Here is a 20799-nt window from a genome sequence, read left to right on the forward strand (position 1 = left end):
TCAATGAGGATGCCAGTTTGATCCCTGGCCTTGCTCAGTGGGTTAAAGATCAGGTGTTGCTATAAGCTGTGGTGTAGGCTGGCAGCTGTAGCTCTGATTCAACCCCTAGCCTGGGACCCTCCATATGCTGCAGTTGAGGCCCTAAAAGTTGAAAAGAAAAGAAAATTGGAGTTTCCGCAGTGGTGCAGTGGTTAAGCATCATCTATAGCTCCAATTTTATCTCTGACCTGGGATCTTCCATATGCTGTGTGTGTGGCCATAAAATATATATTTTTTGACTTTTTATCTTTTTAGAGATGCACCCACAGCATATGGAGGTTCCTAAGCTAGACTTCGAATTGGAGCTGTAGCCGCTGGCCTACACCATAGCCACAGCAACTCGGGATCTGAGCCATGTCTGTGACCTACACCACAGCTCATGGCAGCGCCATATCCTTAACCCACTGAGCAAGCCCAGGAATCAAACCTGCATCCTCAAGATGCTGATCGGGTTCGTTAACTCCTGAGCCATGACAGGAACTCCATAAAATATTTTTTTTTAATGAAATTCCAACGTATACTTAGAAGCTCAAATTTTATCATTGGCAGCATATACTGTTTTTTCTTCCTTGAATTTGCTAGACCCACTTTGTTTAAGAAAATGTCTGCCAGATATCTGTCCAAATAATCATGTTTATCTCTTGATGGCTCTTTCAAGTAAAAATGATGTTCCATGAAGCAAAAATGGAACATTCAGCTCAAAAAACAATTGCTTATACTGGAAGCAGTCACCATACTTGGTTGCCTTGTTTACGGAGGTGGGGGTAAGGAATTTAATGACTACTATTATAAAACCAGCAGTTTTACCAGCTATTGATTTTGCACTATCAGCTCAACTTTGCAGGACTGGGGCTAGTGTGAGGCAAGTCAGGTGCTTGGGGCATAAATTTTAAGAAAGCCCACACTCTCAGCATGGAGTTCAAGGCAACATGTTAAAAAGGTGAATAATGTCTCAGCATTTATTATGAAATGAGTTGTTACTTTTCTGTTCTATGAATCATAGTTTGAGAACCACTGATCTAAATAAAGACCTGATATTTGTTGTTTTTCTGTTTATAAACCTTTGATGGCTCCTGACTGACTCAGGATATTATCTAAACTCTTTATATAGTATATAAGCTCCTTCATCAGTTTCTCATAATCTATTTTCTGGCCTCACTTACAGCTCTCCCTCCCTCTGTACCATGTACTCTAACCTAACAATGCTGATAACTTCCTCTGCTTAGATTGTTCATCTGGCAACCTTCTACTCATCCTTTACAGTGGTTCAAGTTTAAATGTCACCTCCTTTCTAAAATCTTCCTTAATTTCCCCAGAGCAAACTTAATAACTTCCTTATCTCTTGGAGCAACATGTATCTCTACCATAGCACTTTTATGCAGTTTAAATAACTAATTCTCAGGCTACATTTAATTCAGTTAAACGAGTTAGTTCCAAATGCTGTGGTAGGTTCCAGAAATACAAAAAATGAGCTCATATTCTAAAGGGAGAAGCAGAAAACCTAACATATACTCACACTGTAATATTGTAAGTACTATACATGAATAGTGAACCAAATGCTATGGAGACAGAAAGAAAGGAATGACTGGACTGGACTGTATGCTGCGTGACAGCAGGGGTGATCCATGCCTTATTCATCTTTGTGTTGTATGTGGCTAGCACTGTGCTTAGCATATAGCGACTATGCAATAAATGTCAGTTAAATAGAAGTTTAACTGCATTTGATTAAACTGTCTCATTATTCCCTTTTTTCTCTTTGTTTTTTAGAATGCAAGGTATGGAGAAATCCTCTAAATCTCTTCAGAGGAGCAGAATATAGGAGGTATTACATTGTGCTTTCATATAATTATGGCATTGGTTTTAGAGTAAATTTATGAAATCATTTGTTTTTATTAATAGACCCCAGCTCTTCTAGTTAGAGATTCTGATATATAATAAAGTAAAACTATTATCCCAAGATTTAATTGGCAACATCTTGACTATACTTACTTTTAAATTATAAACCATATGTTTGGTATATATAATAAATATACATTTGGCCCTTAATCCTCATAGATACTAGTTGCGTTCTTAATCCATTGAGCCTCAATGGGAACTCCCAGAAAGCTTTCTCAAAGAATTGCTGAGATCAAGAAAAAAATTACAAATGTCAGCATATTCCTGTGCATATGTGCTCAATTTCAAAATTTATTTGAAGAGCCACCAGAAAATATCAATCTGAATGTGAATATAAATTTCATTTGTACAACAGTACAGGGCATAGTAGTTTTATTTATTTTTAAAAATTATTTTTATTATTTTCTAAATTTAAAAAATTTTTATTTTTTGGCCTCACTCACAGCAAATGGAAGTTCTAGGGCCAGGGATCGAATGTGACCCACAGCTATGACCTATGCTACAGCTATGGCAACGTTGTATCCTTAACCTGCTGCACCATGCTGGGAATCAAACCTGTGCCATGACAGAGACAAATGCTGGGTCCTTGTCTAGTGGGAACTCCAGTATTTTTGTTTGTTTGTTTTTTAGGGCCATACCTGCGGCATATGGAGGTTTCCAGACTAGGGGTCCAATCGGAGCTACAGCTGCTGGCCCACACCACAGCCACAGCAACATCAGATCCGAGCCGCTTCTGTGACGGACCTCACAGCTCATGGCAATGCCAGATTATTAACCCACTGAGTGATGATAGGGATTGAGCCCGCATCCTTGTGGATGCTAGTCAGATTCATTTCTGTTGAGCCACGATGGGAACTCCAAAAGTTTAAATTTCTTTTTTTGTTTTTATTTTTGTTTTTTGTCTCTTGAGGGTGGCACCCACAGCATATAGAGGTTCCCAGGCTAGGGATTGAAATGGAGCTGTAGCTGCCGGCCTATGCCATGGCCACAGCAATGAGGAATCCAAGCCACATCTGTGACTTACACCACAGCTCAGAGCAACACCAGATCCTTAACCCACTGAGCGAGGCCAGGGATCGAACCCAAGTCCTCATGGATGCGAGTCGGGTTCGTTAACTGCTGAGCCACGATAGGAACTCCAAAAGTTTAAATTTCTTTTTTAGTAAAATCTGAAAAAAGATTCTTTTTGCTTTCATGCTTTGAAAAACCTTAATCATCTTGCCATCTAGTAAAAATTAACCTGTCTTTTCTTATAGTTTCTTTGTAGTTTACTCTTATTTTTTTTCATTTTTTTTTTGCTTTTTTAGGGCTGCACCTGCAGCATATGGAGGTTCCCAGGCTAGGGGTCCAATCAGAGCTACAGTTGCCGGCCTACACCACAGCCACAGCAACTAAGAATCCAAGCCACATCTGTGACCTACACCACAGCTCACGGTAACACTGGATCCTTAACCCACTGAGCAATGCCAGGGATTGAACCCGAAACCTCATGGTTCTTAGTCGGATTTGTTTCTGCTGCGCCACAATGGGAACTCATGTAGTTTACTCTTTTTGTTTTGTTTTGTTTTTGTTTTTTGTTTTGTCTTTTTGCCATTTCTTGGGCCACTTCCTCGGCATTTGGAGGTTCCCAGGCTAGGGGTCGAATTGCACCTGTAGCCACCAGCCTACGCCAGAGCCACAGCAACTCGGGATCCGAACCGCATCTGCGGCCTACACCACAGCTCACAGCAACGCGGTTAACCCACTGAGCAAGGGCAGGGACCGAACCCGCAACCTCATGGTTCCTAGTCGGATTTGTTAACCACTGCACCACGACGGGAACTCCCTACTCTTAATTCTAATTCACTAAGAATTTTTTTAAGTATACCTATTAAGGTATATATCCAAGTCAAATTGTCTTATCCCTTCAAATTCAATTTTGAAGCACTGTTTGTTGAATAATCTAGTCTTTTTGCTTTTGGGTTTTTTTGTTCATTTGTTTTCTTTTTTCTTGTTGTTGTTTTTTTGCTTTTTTTTTAGGGCCGTACTTGCAGCATATGAAAGGTCCCAGGCTAGAGTTCAAATTGGAGCTGCAGCTGCCGACCACAGCCACAGCCACAACCACATGGGATCTGAGCTGCATCTGTGACCTATGCTGCAGCTTGTGGCAACGCCAGATCCTTAACCCACTGAGTGAGGCCAGGGATGGAATCTGCATCCTCATGGAGACTAGTCAGATTCTTAACCCACTGAGCCACAACAGGAACTCTTTCCCTTTTGGTTTTTGATGTTTTATTATTATACTCTAAGTAGTTTGTATAGCTTATCTCTTGTTTTATTGATTATAATAAGCTTTTAAAACATCCTGAAATAAAATTCATAGCAGTATATTTTTGAATTTTAAATAATGTCTGTTGTAGCAGACAGATGCTCTTTAATGTTCAATTTACATATTTTTTTGTGTTTTGGTAAAGATACACTTGGGTGACTGGTAAAGAGCCACTTACATATTATGACATGAATTTGTCAGCTCAGGACCATCAGACTTTTTTCACCTGTGACACGGACTTTTTACGTCCTTCAGACACAGGTATGTGTTATAGCTGCTCATCAGGTAAACAGTAGTCATAAAAATTATTTTAAACATTTTTTAGAATTATTATAATATACAAAGTTATTTGGCTTGAAGTTATTTGCATCATTGATAAGAACCCAGATTAAGTTGAAACTAATTATGAGTATAAACTAAGTTATTATCCTACCTTCTTGTCTTACAAAGAATTGAAGTATTTTATAAAAATATTAAATTGTTTTATTACTTAAAAAACTTTCAGATCAAATATAGCAATACTTAAGCAGAGAAGAGTGTACCAAGTTTTGGTCTGAGAAATTAACACCTACAATTATACATGAAATAAAGGAGTAAGACAAAGTTAAACATTGGGTTTAGCATGTAGAGAAAATTGGGGTATGTTTTATTCCAGTCCTAAGTCAGAGATGCATGTAAAGTGGTAGGAAAGCATAGAAATGTCTGTTTAATTCTCGCTAATCTCTGTAGACAAAAGTATTGAAACTCTTAAATGTTTGGCTTAAATCAGGGATCTTTATCACAACTGTTTTGAATGCTCTGTCCCTCCTTTTCTATGCTTCTACTTCTATCCTTCAAAATTAAAAATCTCATTCTCTAAGAAACCTTCTCTGATCTTTTGTAGTTCTATAGTACTTAGTCCAAACATCAGAGATAATTTTAGCTAATTTATTCAACTATAAACATTTATTTGTTAATGTTATCATTTTGTTTTAATATTTGTTCTCTCTGTTAATGTATGAAACTCTGGAAAGTAGGAATTATACTCTCATCATCTTTGAATCCCTATCATCTAGCACATTGCCTGGTATAGTTTAAATATTAATGTTTATTTATTGATGAAAATATGAAGGATTAACTAGCCTAGATGTCACAGGTGTCTTGAGCAATTTTGCTAGTAATAGCTTGTACTTGTATAGCACTTATTATGTGCCAAGAACTCTTCTAAGCATTTTATATAAATATAGTAATTTAATCTTCTCATACACCTTATAAGTACTATTATCCACCTCATTTTATTTTATTTTTTTGTATTTTTGTATTTTTAGGGCCGCACTCACGGCATATGGAGGTTCCCAGGCTAGGGGCCCAGCTGTAGCTGTAGCTGTCGGCCTACGCCACTGCCACAGCAATGTGGGATCTGAGCTGCATCTTCGACCTACACCACAGTTCACAGCAACACCGGATCCTTAACCCACTGAGCAAGGCCAGGGATTGAACCCACAACCTCATGGTTCCTAGTTGGATTCAACCTCATTTTAAAGGAACTGAGGCAAATAGGGAAACGAGTAAAACACCCTAAATCACTCAGCTAATAAATGATAAAGCTGGGTTTCAAAGTCAAGTCTGGCTCTTAACTCCTACACTATTTCTGCTTCTCCTCACCACATTTTTAGACAGAAGAAAATCACCAATAATTAGGGTCTGAAAAATAGCCAGTTTTCCAGCATTGAAGTGAGTTCATTGCGTAGCTCTGCTGCATTAAATATAGTAAGGGTATGTGGTAATAGGAAACCCAAGATCTTTGGTATGGTTGCCTAGTTGCAAATAAGAAAAAGGGAATTGCTTTATGTTTATACCCTTAATGTTTATATTAGTGGCAAAAGTGTAGGTGTTGGGGAAATAACAGCAGTGGAAAGAATCAGTATTGTTATATTAACTTTAAGGACTGGAGTGACTCTAGAAATTTAGACTTTACCTCCTTCTCATGGGCAGAGTCACCCACCTTGGTAGGCTTTTGAGGTAGCAACAAGGGCTATCCACTAAAGCTGAGGTCTTAAGACATTTTGGTTTACATACCTCCTAAAAGAATTTTGAAAACTATTTATCCCTTCACACTATTTTTTGGCCAGGCTAGAGGCATATGGAAGTTCCTGGGCCAGGGATTGAACCTGTGCCACAGCAGTGACCCAAGCCACATCAGTGACAATGCTGGACCCTTACCCGGTGTGCCACAAAGGAACTCCCACGTGTTTTTAATGCCACATCATACGGTTAAAAAATTACAAAGAATGTAATTTTTAACATATTTTATAATTTAAAAATAAAATTAGAATACCCTATATTTAAATGTATTTCACTGAAAAATATATGAGCAAATGCTTTCATGGTAATACATTTTATATAAGTACTTTTTCTTATTGAACTTATATCCATTCCATACCTTTATATGATTTTATTATAATATAATTATTTTATCCTTGAGAGTCTTATATCACACAAGTGCTTTTCAACAATAAACAATTTTTTTTTTGGTCTTTTGGGGGCCACATCCACAGCATATGGACGTTCCCAGGCTAGGGGTTGAATTGGAGCTGTAGCTGCCGGCCTACACTACAGCCACAGTAACTCAGGATCCAGACCACATCTGTGACCTACACCAGAGCTTATGGCGACACCAGATCCTTAACCCACTGAGTGATGGCAGGGATCAAACCCATATCCTCATGGATACTAGTCGGGTTTATTAACTGCTGAGCCACAACGGGAACTCCCAATAAACATTTTTTGTATAAATAGTTTAAAATTTAAATTTCTTGTGACCATAAAGATGTAGATTTTTGTCAAATCCTTGGAGCTACATATTTGGAGCTTTCAACTTTGGAAAATGTCCTCCATATAACCTAATTGGCTGGGTGAATTCCATTGTCACTCCTATCAGCCAAATCAGGCTTATTTTCTGTCAGAAAATAATGTCAGACTTCATTTTTTTAATTCATGTAACCATGTTAACATGCATCCCCATGACAGCCATCTCTCTTCTGAATTCAGATTCTAAGATAGATAAATCTTGGAGCATTGCCTTGAGCTTATCACTTGGCCAAAACAAGATTCCACTGTCTTTATTATCCCTTACTTATGCTTTCTTTGCTTACTATGAGGGGATGTTCTCTTAGGAGCAGTGCATGCTTTGATAGTAAGGGAAGAAGGGGAGCTGATAAATGGAACTGATAAAAATTATCACTCCCTCCCCACTCTAACAATATACTTGAATTCAGAACATCCAAGGGTCAGAATACTCTTTTTTTTTTTTTTTTTTCTGGCCGTGCCCTTGGCATGAGAAATTTCCCAGGCCAGGGTTCAAACCTGTGCCACAGCAGTGACAATACTGGATCCTTAACCTGTTGTGTCACCAGGGAACTCCCAGAATACTCTGTTTCTAATGCTGAGTTTCACTGTTAAATAAGTAAAGGGCACAGACCCCAGTTATATGTGCCTTGATTAAAAATGGTTGTCATCTGGAGTTTCTGCTGTGGCACAACGGGATTGGTGGTGCCTCTGCAGTGCCTGGACATAGGTTCCATCAGCCTAGCAGAGTGGGTCAAAGGATCCAGCATTGCCACAGCTGCAGTGTAGGTCACAAGTGCGGCTCAGATCTGACCCCTCGCCTGGGAACTCCACATTCCACAGGGTGGCCAAAAAAGAAAAAAAACAAAGTTGTCCCCCAAACCCAAACATTGAATTATCCCTGTGGCATCTGGAGATTTTTACGCTTTCTGGCAATGCACATTGGAAAGGAGGCTTTTTTTTTTTTTTTTTTTTTCCCCTTGGCTCTACCTGTGGCATGTGGAAGTTCCTGGGCCAGGGATCGAACCCATATCACAGCAGTGTGACCTGAGCCACAGCTGTGACAATGCTGGATCCTTAACCTGGTGCACCACTAGGGAAATACTAGGCCTTTTCTTTTGTGAAGTAAGAGAAGGTAATATCTTTCTGGGAGCTTGGGAGTGGAGGTGAGCAGATGTTGGGTAGGAAAGGAAAACCAGCATGACAAGTGGACCAATCAGAGGAATATTCTTCAGGTAGATCATTTATAGGAAACAGTCATATAAAGCTGAAGCTTTAGAAATTGAATCTCCTAAAACTATGTGTCTCATTTTGGTCCTTGCAAAGTTTTGTGTAATATGTCTAGAGGTATGCATAATCCCAGCCAAAGACTGAACTATACTTTATCCCTGAATGGTAATCCAGAAATGGCCTGTTGGTTCCCTATTGATCTTTTTAGACACACATAAAAATGATGATTTATGTCTATAGTTTTATATTTTAAAAAGACAAATGTGTCTATATGTGTAATGTGACAAATTTCTCTCTGCTATTGTCATCAGTAATTACTAAATTATTGGATTTTTGTTCTTATCTGGTTTATTTATTTATCTAAGACAGAAAGCAGACATATCCTTAGCACCAGCCAGCAGTGTTTTTTGGATATTTGTTTTCATGGATTTTTTTTTTTCCCCCTAACATTTTTAAATCAAGAGATTTAGGAATTCTCTAGTGAAGCAGCGGATTAAGTATCCAGTGTTGTCACTGCAGTGGTCTCTACTGTGACTCGGGTTTGATCTCTGGCCTGGGAACTTCCACATGCCACAGGTGTGGCTAAAAAAAAAAAAAAAAAAAAAAAAAAATCAGTAGATTTAGCAGTAAACTCCAGATTTACCCTGTTAATTGGGAAAATATGGCAAAACTGGATGCGAATTTCCATTTGGCAGTAACCAGACTTGAGGTGTGACTCTCTTTTAGATAGTACATGTGCTTTTAGTTCACTCATTTGTTTTCTGACTGGTCTCTGCAGGCATTTATATTTGTGACCCCTGGTCTTGGGATGAGTGCTAGTCTCTCCTGCTTGTTAGCATATTAGAATATTATTTAACTTGGAAGATAAAGTTGATTGAATTGCTAACTGCTTGTGTTATTTATAAAGCATATCAAGAGTTCTTAGGACAGTTGAATACTAAATCAGCATATTACTTTAAATTCCTAAACCTTGTTTTAGGGAAAAGTATAGGAGTTCCCTCATGGCTCAGTGAGTTAAAGATCTGGCTTTGTCAGTGCTGTGGCTCTGGTTATGGCTGTGGCATGGGTTAGATCCCTGGCCCAGGAACTTCCACATGCTGCAGGCATGTATGCGCAAAATATATTTTAAAAAAAAGAAGTATATATTTTTCTTTCTCTATTTTCCCTTTCCCCTTTAGCTTGGATTTGCATGAGTTGTGAGAAATAATCTTGATATGCTGGATAGAGCATTTGAAAACACAAGAATAAGGAAAAAAAGCTTTAAAAAATGATTAATGGGAGATTAGATGACCTTACTAGAAATAGAATAAATGCAAATAAAAAGAGATAATTTTGATGTATTAAATTATCAAAGGTTTATACCACTCACTGTTACTAAGTAGGGAAATAGTCGCTCTCCTGCACTGCCTAAAAATGTAAATTAATACAACTGGTTAAATTATTGAGAGGAGTTTGGGAGTATATATCCAAATTCTTTTAAAAGATGCATACATTTTAACCAGCCATTCCACTTCTAAAAATGAAATATTTGGTCAGGTATACAAAAATAGATGTTGAAAGATGGTTATCATGATATTTCTATGTTAGCAAAAAATGGATGTAACAATTATCCATCAAAAGAGAACTGGTTAAATAGGTTACTAAATATACTTCATATGCTAGAATATCAAATAACTATTTATTTATTTAGCTTTTTAGGGCCATACCTGCAGCATATAGAGGTTCCCAGGCTAGGGGTCCAATCAGAGCTACAGCTGCCGGCCTATGCCACAGCCACAGCAACGCCAGGTCTGAGCTGTGTCTGCGACCTACACCACAGCTCACAGCAACAATGTATCCTTAACCCACTGAGCAAGGCCAGGGATCGAACCTGCAAACTCATGGTTCCTAGTTGGATTTGTTTCCACTGTGCCACAATGGGAACTCCTTTTATTTTTTTTCAAATAAGCATTTAAACTGTAATATTCACTGTCAAAATTTGACCTGAAAATATCATGTAACTTATAAAACAGAGTCTCATCATCAAAAATGGCAAGTCAAATATTATATTTGATTTGTATGTAATATTTTAATATTTAAGCAAAATACTACTTTTTACCTGGTTATTATCATGTGAGTGCTGACTTAGATCAATTTGTCAAGTTCAGGAAATATTAGCTGTCAGCTAGCTGGTGACATGTTTGATATGACAAATGCATTTTTGTTACACAAGTAGAATATATTGTCTCCTTTCCTAAGCCAAGACTAATATTTTGTTTCCAAAGGAAAACTCAAACATTTTCCACATCATTCTTTTCTGGACAGTTGTCGGTTTTGTTCCAAAAGCAACATTCATAGATTCTCTATTTTTCTTATCAAAATTGAAATAGGCCAGATAATTTCATGGATCTGTTTATTTGTTGGTTTAATTTTTAAGAAACTTTGCTTAGTGTGAAATTTTCATTTTGGTGCAGTAAATGATAATAAAACTCATATTGTTATTCCAGAGAGATCCTAATTCAGGCTTTTCTTAAATCTTAGTATACTGAGACTGACATTTCCCATAAATGTACTGTATTCTAAATGAAATCCTCCCCCCCTTTTTATATAAAATGAAAATTCAAACATTCTTCATGGATTGAATCATTGGTTAGACAAATATTTGTTTTTTAAGTGTTTTGTATATTTTTAATAGTTCTATAGAACCATTTAAAGAGGATAAAAGAAGAATATTTCATATATTATAATCTGATGTCACTCAAACCAATTTAAATATACATTTAAATATATAAATGTTCATGTATAATTATGATGTAATTAACTTACTAAGTACTGTCCATGTTATTATTCATATGAATCAGAGAAAGAATATTTTTTTTATTACGTATGAAGCATCCAAATTTAATGTAAATCTTTCTTAAGGTTAATGTGAGTTAGCACCCCAATTCCTTGTTTCTCATGTTTAAGAGCATATTATTTAAATCTTTGTTTACTCTTCTAACTCATTCTTCATAGTTTTGCATATAATTATGTTTACCATCTCATCTATTTTTTGAAATATTTTTCCTACAGTTATGCAGAAGGCATGGAGGGAAAGAAATCCTCCAGCTCGAATCAAAGCAGCCTATCAAGCTTTAGAATTAAACAATGAGTAAGTAAGTTTGAAATATATGAAAAAATATGTTTGTTTTGAAGGAAATCCAGGCAAATGATTTTGTTTCCTTTTGTCTGTTCCTAAGACCCTTGGAGTCATTAATAGCCACCTTTCTCTTTTTGCATACTAGAGGCAAAATTTGCAGTGTTTATTGACATCTGTATTTTGCTTCTGAAGTTATAAAATTTCTATGCTTTTGAATAGAAATTATGCTAGAAATACTTTTTAAAATGGAGAATACTGATCTAATTGGTGATAATCCTTGATAGTTAAAAAATACTGAAATACTTATGCCACCTGTTTTAATTTTGTTTTTAAGTCTTTTCATTTAAAGCATTCATTCAGCTTGAGAAATATAGCTGCTATTGGAATTGGAGGCATGAGAAGAGAATTCAAAATAAGTAAAACATAGCTCTAACTCAATTATTTTAATATTAACAGAATTAATTTTTATAGCTCCTTGTATCAACTTAATATATGTACATAAATTCATTCAATGGAATATTATTCAGTCATGAAAAGGAATGGAGTACTGCTACATGCTAACATGAAAGAACCTTGTAAATATATTAAAAGTCCCTGAATTATATTCTTTAAAATGATTAATTCTGTTATATGTATTTGACCTCAATTTAAAAAAAACTCCCCTGGAGTTCCCGTCGTGGCACAGTGGTTAACAAATCCAACTAGGAACCATGAGGTTGCGGGTGCGATCCCTGGCCTTGCTCAGTGGGTTAAGGATCTGGCGTTGACATGAGCTGTGGTGTAGGTTGCAGACTCGGCTCGGATACCACATTGCTGTGGCTCTGGCGTAGACTGGGGACTACAGTTCTTATTCGACCCCTAGCCTGGGAACCTTCATATGCCACAAGAGTGGCCCAAGAAAATGGCAAAAAGACAAAAACAAAACAAACAAAAAAAACCCAAAAAACTTTCCCAGTAGTAAAATTCATCAAAGTATTTGTAAAATTAATCCTGTATTAACATCTTCATTTAAAGTGCTTTTGAACAAGTAACAAGAGATTTTTAAGGGGAAATAATCTCTTTTTTGTATCTGAAAGACCCTTCTTGACCTCAGTTGTTGATAGCTACCTTGCTATCGCTTGTTTCATGCCTGGCCTTGTACTTTTACCAATACTTTATCTCCTCTTGCCTTAAACATTATTCAGTAGAAATGTAGTGCAAACTATATATGTAACTTTCAATTTTCCGATAGCCATATTTAAAAAGCAAAAAGAAAAAGGTGAAATTAATTTAAGTGACATGTTTTATTTAGCTATATTCAAAAATTTTAAGTATTATTTTAACAGAGTAATCAATATTTTAAAAAACTATTAACGAAGTATTATACATTCTTCTAAGTCTTGAAAATCTAGTGTGCATTTTACCCTGACTGTATACTTGCTGGTGTGCATTTTATACATCTCAATTCAGATGAGACACATTTCAAGTGCTCTATAACTAACTACATGTGGCCAATAACTGCAATACTATATAATATGGACTTAGATAATCAGAACTAGAACATCTCTCCAGAAGAGATGTACTTGTTATTTCTAGAAATGGAAAGGAGATTTTTTTTCTCTTTTTGCCTAAACCTAAGTTAGTTTGTCATATTAGCTAGCTTTTGACTTTAAAAGACAGAAAGAGAAATTTCTTTGTTTTAGTGAGGTTAAGAAAAGAAACTTGAACTAAGCATGGATGTGAGTGAGAGTAGGAGTGTAGGAGGAAAAAGCTAGAATTCAGACCCAGAGAGGTTTTCCTGCAGTACGATTGCGTGTAAGTCCAAGAGAAGATGGGGCAGCATGCAAAGGCAATACTCAGGGTTGGGAAAAAGGTTTAGTCGTAGAATGATACATTTCTGAGTCAAATGTTAAAGGTGCCTAGTTGGCTATGGGACTTTATTTTCAACCATCATGCTCTTCCATGTTTGTCCCCATTAGATAGATATTACAAAGTATATAGGGACTAAGACGGGCATGACCATTAGAACCATTTAGTTCCTTGAACTACTTTTCAGATAACAACTTTTTGTTGTTGTTGTTGTTTGTTGCTATTTCTTGGGCCGCTCCCGCAGCATATGGAGGTTCCCAGGCTAGGGGTTGAATCGGAGCTGTAGCCACCGGCCTACACCAGAGCCACAGCAACGCGGGATCCGAGCTGCGTCTGCAACCTATACCACAGCTCACGGCAACGCCGGATCGCTAACCCACTGAGCAAGGGCAGGGACCGAACCCGCAACCTCATGGTTCCTAGTCGGATTCGTTAACCACTGCGCCACGACGGGAACTCCCAACTTTTTTTTTATTACTCAAATGAACTTATCACATCTGTACAGATAACTTCTTGTATATTTTCTTTTCTCCCCTCTTCCACAAATGGAAAATACAGAATAAAGGGTCAAACAATGGATACAGAAGTAAAAAAAGACAGAAAAGGATAAGAAAATGGAAAAGTTGTAGAAACATATGTAAAGAATATACCAATATACTCCTAATAAATTAAAAGATTGAGTGAAGTTTTCTTCTTCAAGAGATGGAAAGTATAGGTGAAGATAGGGAAATGTGACATAGAACAAAAAGACATACCCAGAAGAAAATACTTGCATTTTTCTTAAAATTGCCTTACTTGCTTTCATTATAGCTGTGCCACGGCATATGTTCTACTGGCTGAGGAAGAAGCAACAACTATTGTAGATGCTGAAAAGTTATTTAAACAAGCACTCAAGGCAGGAGAAACAATTTATAGGCAGTCACAGCAGTGCCAGCACCAAAGTCCTCAGCATGAAGCTCAACTGAGTAAGCGAATTTGGACCTGTCTTTTAGCTCCTGTAACCGCCTCTTTTATGTTTAAAACACAAAATGGCAAAAATTAAAAAAAACTTAATACTTAGAGGTTAGCTACTTTTCATAAGAGATAAGTCTATTCAAATCAGTAAGACAGAAATGTGTATGAGCTAGAGAAGTCTTGTGGAAGGGAACAGATCTGCTCTGGTTACTGAGAAATGTGCTGCTCTGAAATTTAACAGTATTTATTTCATGCGAGAGTTGTGCTTGCTGGTCATTGGATAAACACAACTCAAAAATACTCAAGATTCAGGAGAGCCTTCTAGTAATGATAAGCAGCTATTACTTTTATCCTCACCTTTACCCCCAGACAGTAGTGGAGGTATACCATTTGATTCGCTCTTCCAGCTGCATACATCTTAATGTAGTGCCAGAGAGTAGCCCCTTTAGCCCAAAACCTAGCCTCATACTTGGTATTGACTCTTTCTTTGGTTGATTTTTCTCTGTGTTGTGTTTGAGATTATATAGGCCATAGCAACTGAGGTCCTTTCTTTCCACTTTTAGGCATACTTTACCAGTTATGATTGATACATTTACCAAAGATACTGGAATTTGCAGTCCTGCTGCTTCCTGCCATTTTGTGTAGCCAGAGGGTTTTAGTTTCATGATTTTGGCAAATAGTGGTCAATAAATTGAAATACGTTTATGTAATGCATTATCTGCTAGCAGCTAAGTTCTAAATCATTTGTTTGTGGAAATTAAAATTTGGATAGTGTTTTCCATCTAAGTATCGATGTATATAGTATGTTTCATTAGTATATGTTGTTATAACACACAACTGTGGGAGTACATAATTTTTCAGTATGGAATTAATGAAACTATATCTGTGAAAATATCATGCCATTTGTCTTTGTATAATCTCTAATATAGTTATGAGATAGTTACAGAAATATTTGTTAGCCCTTTCTAGAAGTGGTTTATAGTTTGTTACTTACTTGCTATTGAGCAAAAATATACTAGCCATAAAAAGTTTGTTTTAATATTTTTGTCAGTAAAAATAATAGAGAATATTAATAGACTATTTATGTAACAATAGAATGTTATTTCTTCCTGTTAATGTATATCTTTTATTTTAATATTAAAATGCACTTGTCGAGTATACACAAATTATATATACTGTACTCAGAAGACTTAATGGTAGAGGCAAAAGTAATTCAATGTAAGGAGTTCCCTGGTGGCTCAGTGGGTTAAGGATCTGAAATTGTCACTGCTGTGGCATGGATTCAGTCCCTGGCCTGGGAACTTCTGCATGCCACAGGCATGGCTAAAGAAAAAATTAGACACAAAAGTAATTCAGTATATATTTATTTACTTAAGCCTTTGATAAAAAACTTCAAACATCTGTAAAACTAGAGAGAGCAGTATAATGGACCCTCAGTGTTCATCACCCAGATCCAGCAATTATTAATATTCTTCCATTCTGACACAATTTGATTTTAATTAAACCTTTCAGAATAAGCAGATAAAATTAATGGATAATATGTTAATGAAATAACAGGCCATAACATAAAAGTGATAGTTGTGTCATTTGTTGTTTTTTTGAATAGGGAGAGATACCAACGTACTAGTATATATTAAAAGAAGACTAGCAATGTGTGCAAGAAAATTAGGAAGAATAAGAGAAGCAGTAAAAATAATGAGAGATGTAAGTTTGATGACTTGACCTTATTTTTATTCCTTCAAAAACAAAATCTGTTTTAAGTTGCCAGTTAAGTTAATGCAGAATCACTGTTTTTTAATCATTTTTATAACATAGATTTCTTAGAGGTTGAGTTTCAAGTTTTATTAAGAAACAAAAGAATTTCTACTTCAATGAATCTAATTCAGCTCTGTTGAGTTCCTTTGCTATAATTTTAATCTCTTTTTCCTTTTAATATGCAGTTGATGAAAGAATTTCCTCCTCTTACCATGTTGAACATCCATGAAAATCTCCTAGAGTCACTTTTAGAATTACAGGCTTATGCAGATGTTCAAGCAGTCCTAGCAAAATATGACGGTGAGCAATAATTCTCTTAGTTGATAGCACGGTTAAAGTATTTTTTATTTCAATCAAGTAATCATAAATATGATCCTACTCTGATATTTCTGTGATTTTCTCTTTTCATTCTTACCAGTCACTATTTAGGATCTGTGGTTTCAGGTTGCTTTTTTACCAGTAAATTTTTTTTTTTTTTTTTTTGTCTTTTTAGGGCCACACCTGGGGCACATGGAGGTTCCTAAGCTAGGGGTCGAATCAGAGCTGTAGCCACTGGCCTACACCACAGCCACAGCAACGCCTGATCCAAGCTGCACCTGCTGTCCAAATTGCAGCTCACGGCAACGCCAGATCCTTAACCCACTGAGCAAGGCCAGAGATCGAACCTGCGTCCTCATGGATCCTAGTTAGATTCATTTCCATTGAGCTATGATGGGAACTCCTTTACCATACTTTTGATAGCAAAAGACTGCAAGGAGGAACTTAACTTCTGTCAAGATTTATTCATTTAGGAGTTCCTGCTGTGGTGCAATGGGATTGGTGGTGTCACTGGAGCACTAGGACATGGGTTTGATCCTTGGCCCAGCATAATGGGTTAAGGATCTGACCTTGCTGCAGCTGCTTGGCTCAGGAGCTCCATATGCTGCAGGGTGGCCAAGGAAGGAAAAAAAAAAAAGAGTTATTCATTTGTTTATTGAGCATGATGTGATTGAGGCATTTGGAATACAACGGTGAATAAGAAGACATGGACTTAGCCCTCATAGGGTTTACAGTTTAGTGGAACATACAGGCAAATGAACAGTAGTCATATTGAAGCATAGTATGTTAGGTGAGGTAACTGAAAAAGTATAGGGTACTAGCTATCTCATTTGTTTTGGAGTGTCAGGGAAAGCTAAGAGAAATTGCTTAACAGTATACATAAGAGTAATTCAGAGTAACATTTTACATGCTTTTTAGTTACAAAATGTAATTTATTATCTCATCTGATTCTTATAACAATCCTGTGAGATTAGTAGGACAAGTATTTTTACTATCTCCAGTTCGTAAACAAGGAAACTGGAGTTGAAGAAGGTTAAATAATTGGGTAAGATTTCCTAGCCAGTTAAGTGGCAAGCCTGAACTTAAATTTAGGTATTTCATGTGTTTACTAAGTCTTCCAACAGTAAGAAGTCAATATATGTTGGCTCTTTTTATTATTCTGTAACAGTGCTAGTTTACCACAAAAAGAGTTGGGAGAATTTTTAAGAAACATTGCCTCCTCATTCTGAGTGAGACTTCAGCATTTGATCAGAAGCTGAAAACTTCCTGACATAATATTTCTGGTCATATCTTTTACTATAGCAGAACACAATAAGTCATTTATTCATACTGTCCTGTTGTAAGCCCCTACTCATTTGCTTGGGAACCCCCATAACTGGGAAAGTTTGCAAAGTGTTACACTTGGAAAGAGAAGTTTATTTCTTTTAAACATCTGGAATCCTTAAGAAGTGCTTTAGAATAGTAAGGCTCATGGAGAAATTTCTGAGAAATTTTTTCCATATGTTACTTATCAGAGGCACAGCCTGCTAATGACACTTGGGATGAACAAGCCTAGGGACCAAATATGAAAAATCAGATATGACTTATCATTAAAACTAAAACAAAACTAACAACCTGTATATGCTTCTGTGTTTTCAGTTACTTTTATGAGTCCTGAGTTTTTACCGTTTTAGAATCATGTAAAAGTTAAAAGCAAGTTTACTTCTTTAGTTCTCCATTTGCCGGTCTAACTCTGGAATACAGAGAGTTTTGTAATCTTACTCTTCTGATAACATTATTTTGGGCATTGTTTGTTTGTTTGTTTGTTTGTTTGTTTTAAATGGTCACACCTACAGCCCATGGACATTCCTGGGTTAGGAGTTGAAGTGAAGCCACAGCTGCAGGCCTGTGCCATAGCCATGGCAACACCAGATCCAAGCTGCATCTGCAAGCTGTGCTGCAGTTTGAGGCAATTCCGGATCCTTAACCCACTGAGCAAGGCCAGGCATCAAACCTGTATCCTCATGGAGACTGTGTCAGGCTGAGCCATAATGGGAATTCTTATCTGAGGCACTCTTTAAGAAAGAATTTATATAATTAATTTCATTTTAGTTCACAATTTCTTTTCTTTTCTTTTTGGGCTTGCCCACAGCATGCAGAAGTTTCCAGGCCAGAGATCAAACCCGAGCCACCCAGGTGACAATACCAGATCCTTTAACTGCTAGGCCACCAGGGAATGCCTCCATTTCTTTTATTTAAAAAATCCGTCACTTAATGTAGAAAATGCAGAAAACATAGGAAGAAGAAAAGTGGTTATATAACCCGAATTTTACTACTGTTAATTCTTTTTTTAATCTTAGTTTTTCTTTGTGAATAGGTAGAGTTTTTACATAGTTATAACTATACTATGCCTTTTTCCCAGTATAGTATTATTATAAACATTTGTTAAGTACTTTTACCATCATGTGTGAGGGCTATCAACATGCTTTAATTTACTCTCTCCTAGAAGAGTACTATTTCTCTATTTTGAGAAGAGAAAACTGAGATTAAAGAAGTTGCTGCTTGGGAGTTCCCTGGAGGCCTAGCAGTTAAGGATTCAGCATTGTCACTGCTGTGGTTTGGTTTTGATCCATTGCCTGGGAACTTCCACATGCTACAGGTGCAGCCAAAAAAAAAAAGTAGAATCAAGATTCAAATCAGGTCTTCTCATTACATGTCCATGTGCTTTTACTACTATGTTATATCTGTTGAATTTGCACTATGAATTATTCTTATTAAAAATTGTCTTGGGAGTTCCCATCATGGCTCAGTGGTTAACAAATCCGACTAGGAATCATGAGGTTGCAGGTTCAATCCCTGGCCTCGCTCAGTGGGTTAAGGATCCAGTGTTGCCGTGAGCTGTGGTGCAGGTCACAGATGTGGCTTGGATCCAGTGTTGCTGTGGCTGTGGAGTAAGCCGGCAGCTACAGCTCCGATTAGACCCCTAGCCTGGGAACCTCCATATGCGCAGGTGCGGCCCTAAAAAGACCAAAAAAAAAAAAAAAAAACTTTGTCCTAGAGTTCCCATTATAGCTCAGTGGTTAATGAACCCAGCCAGGATCCATGAGAATTTGGGTTTGATCCCTGGCCTCACTCAGTGGGTTAAAGATCCTGTGTTACCATGAGGTGTGGTGTAGGTTGCAGACATAACTCGGATCTTGCATTGCTGTGGCTGTGGCATAAGCTGGCAGCTGTAGCTCCAAATCAACCCCTAGTCTAGGAACTTCCATATGCCATGCGTGCAGCCCTAAAAAGAAAAAAAATATTAAGATGTTTTTGTGGGAGTTCCCATTGTGGCTCACTGGTTAACGAATCCGACTAGGAACCATGAGGTTGCGGGTTTGATCCCTGGCCTTGCTCAGTGGGTTAAGAATCCTGTGTTGCCATGAGCTGAGGTGTAGGTCACAGACTCAGCTTGGATCCCGCATTGCTGTGGCTCTGGTGTAGGCCAGCGGCTACAGCTCCGATTCAACCCTTAGCCTGAGAACCTCCATGTGCCGTGGGAGCAGCCATAGAAAAGGCAAAAAGCCAAAAAAAAAAAGATATTTTTGTGATTCTTACCTAAGTTGAGCATTATTATTACAGATATAAGCCTTCCAAAGTCAGCAGCCATCTGTTATACAGCAGCACTATTGAAGACAAGGACTGTTTCAGATAAGTAAGTAATTATGAAAACTACAATAGTTTAGAAAGACTGCTAAACTCAATATTATATTTTTCATTTACTGACTTTAATCAATGCTTTTTATTTTGGGGGGACCTACTTCCTGCTGAATAATCCTTGATTTTACAGGACTTTGAAGCTTCTTACTATGTGTAGTAGAAAGAGCAAGGTTTTTAGAGCTAAGTAAACGTGGATTCAAATTCAGTCTGCAGTATACCAGCTGTGGAACTTAGGTCAAGTTAATCAGTTTGAGTTTCTTCCTCATCTGTAAAATGAGCATAAAATACTGTAGAGTGTTTGTGTGAGGATTATGTGAGTTACATGTCCAAAGCAATGCTGGATGGAAGGTACATACAGTACATAGTGACTGTGATGGTAATAAAGTGTATAGTAGGGAAATATGTTTCATGTTATCTGTCCTGAGATTACAATTCTGAGTTATTCTGATTTCCTTGTATTTCTGGCTGCCATGAATTTCTCTTTATTCCACAGGTAAGATATTCAGAAACCAATCAAATGGTGACCATCTTCTTTCACCTTAGATTAAGATGCCTTGATATGAATTAAAATAGAATATTCAGTCTGTTTCCTCTTAATGAAAATTTGATAAGAGGGAGTTCCCTGATGGATCTAGTGGCTAGGACTTGGTGCTTTCGCTACTGTGGCCTGGGTTCAATCCCTGATCTGGGAACTGAGCTGTCATGTGCTGCTACATGCTGCGGCAAAAAAAAAAAAAATTTTTTTTAATTTTTGATGAGAATGTACTTCTATTTCATGAGATTCTCTAGATGTCCCTGTGTAGCATTTCTTATTTTACTACTTTGC

General features: G+C 37.1%; 1 protein-coding gene across 6 annotated transcripts in view; it reads left to right on the plus strand.

Moving 5' to 3' along the window:
• The window catches only part of ST7L (suppression of tumorigenicity 7 like), a 96365-nt gene that overhangs the window by 9740 nt on the left and 65826 nt on the right, over window positions 1-20799 (plus strand). For all 6 annotated transcript variants that reach the window (XM_047784992.1, XM_047784993.1, XM_047784995.1 and 3 more), the window contains exons 4-10: window positions 1807-1861; window positions 4389-4504; window positions 11351-11429; window positions 14076-14230; window positions 15826-15923; window positions 16160-16274; window positions 19896-19968. In XM_047784992.1, coding sequence (XP_047640948.1) covers window positions 1807-1861; window positions 4389-4504; window positions 11351-11429; window positions 14076-14230; window positions 15826-15923; window positions 16160-16274; window positions 19896-19968 — 691 coding nt within the window. The remainder of the gene's footprint in view (window positions 1-1806; window positions 1862-4388; window positions 4505-11350; window positions 11430-14075; window positions 14231-15825; window positions 15924-16159; window positions 16275-19895; window positions 19969-20799) is intronic.

This window comes from Phacochoerus africanus, chromosome 6, assembly GCF_016906955.1.
Source record: "Phacochoerus africanus isolate WHEZ1 chromosome 6, ROS_Pafr_v1, whole genome shotgun sequence".
In the NCBI taxonomy this organism is placed as follows: Eukaryota; Metazoa; Chordata; class Mammalia; order Artiodactyla; family Suidae; genus Phacochoerus; species Phacochoerus africanus.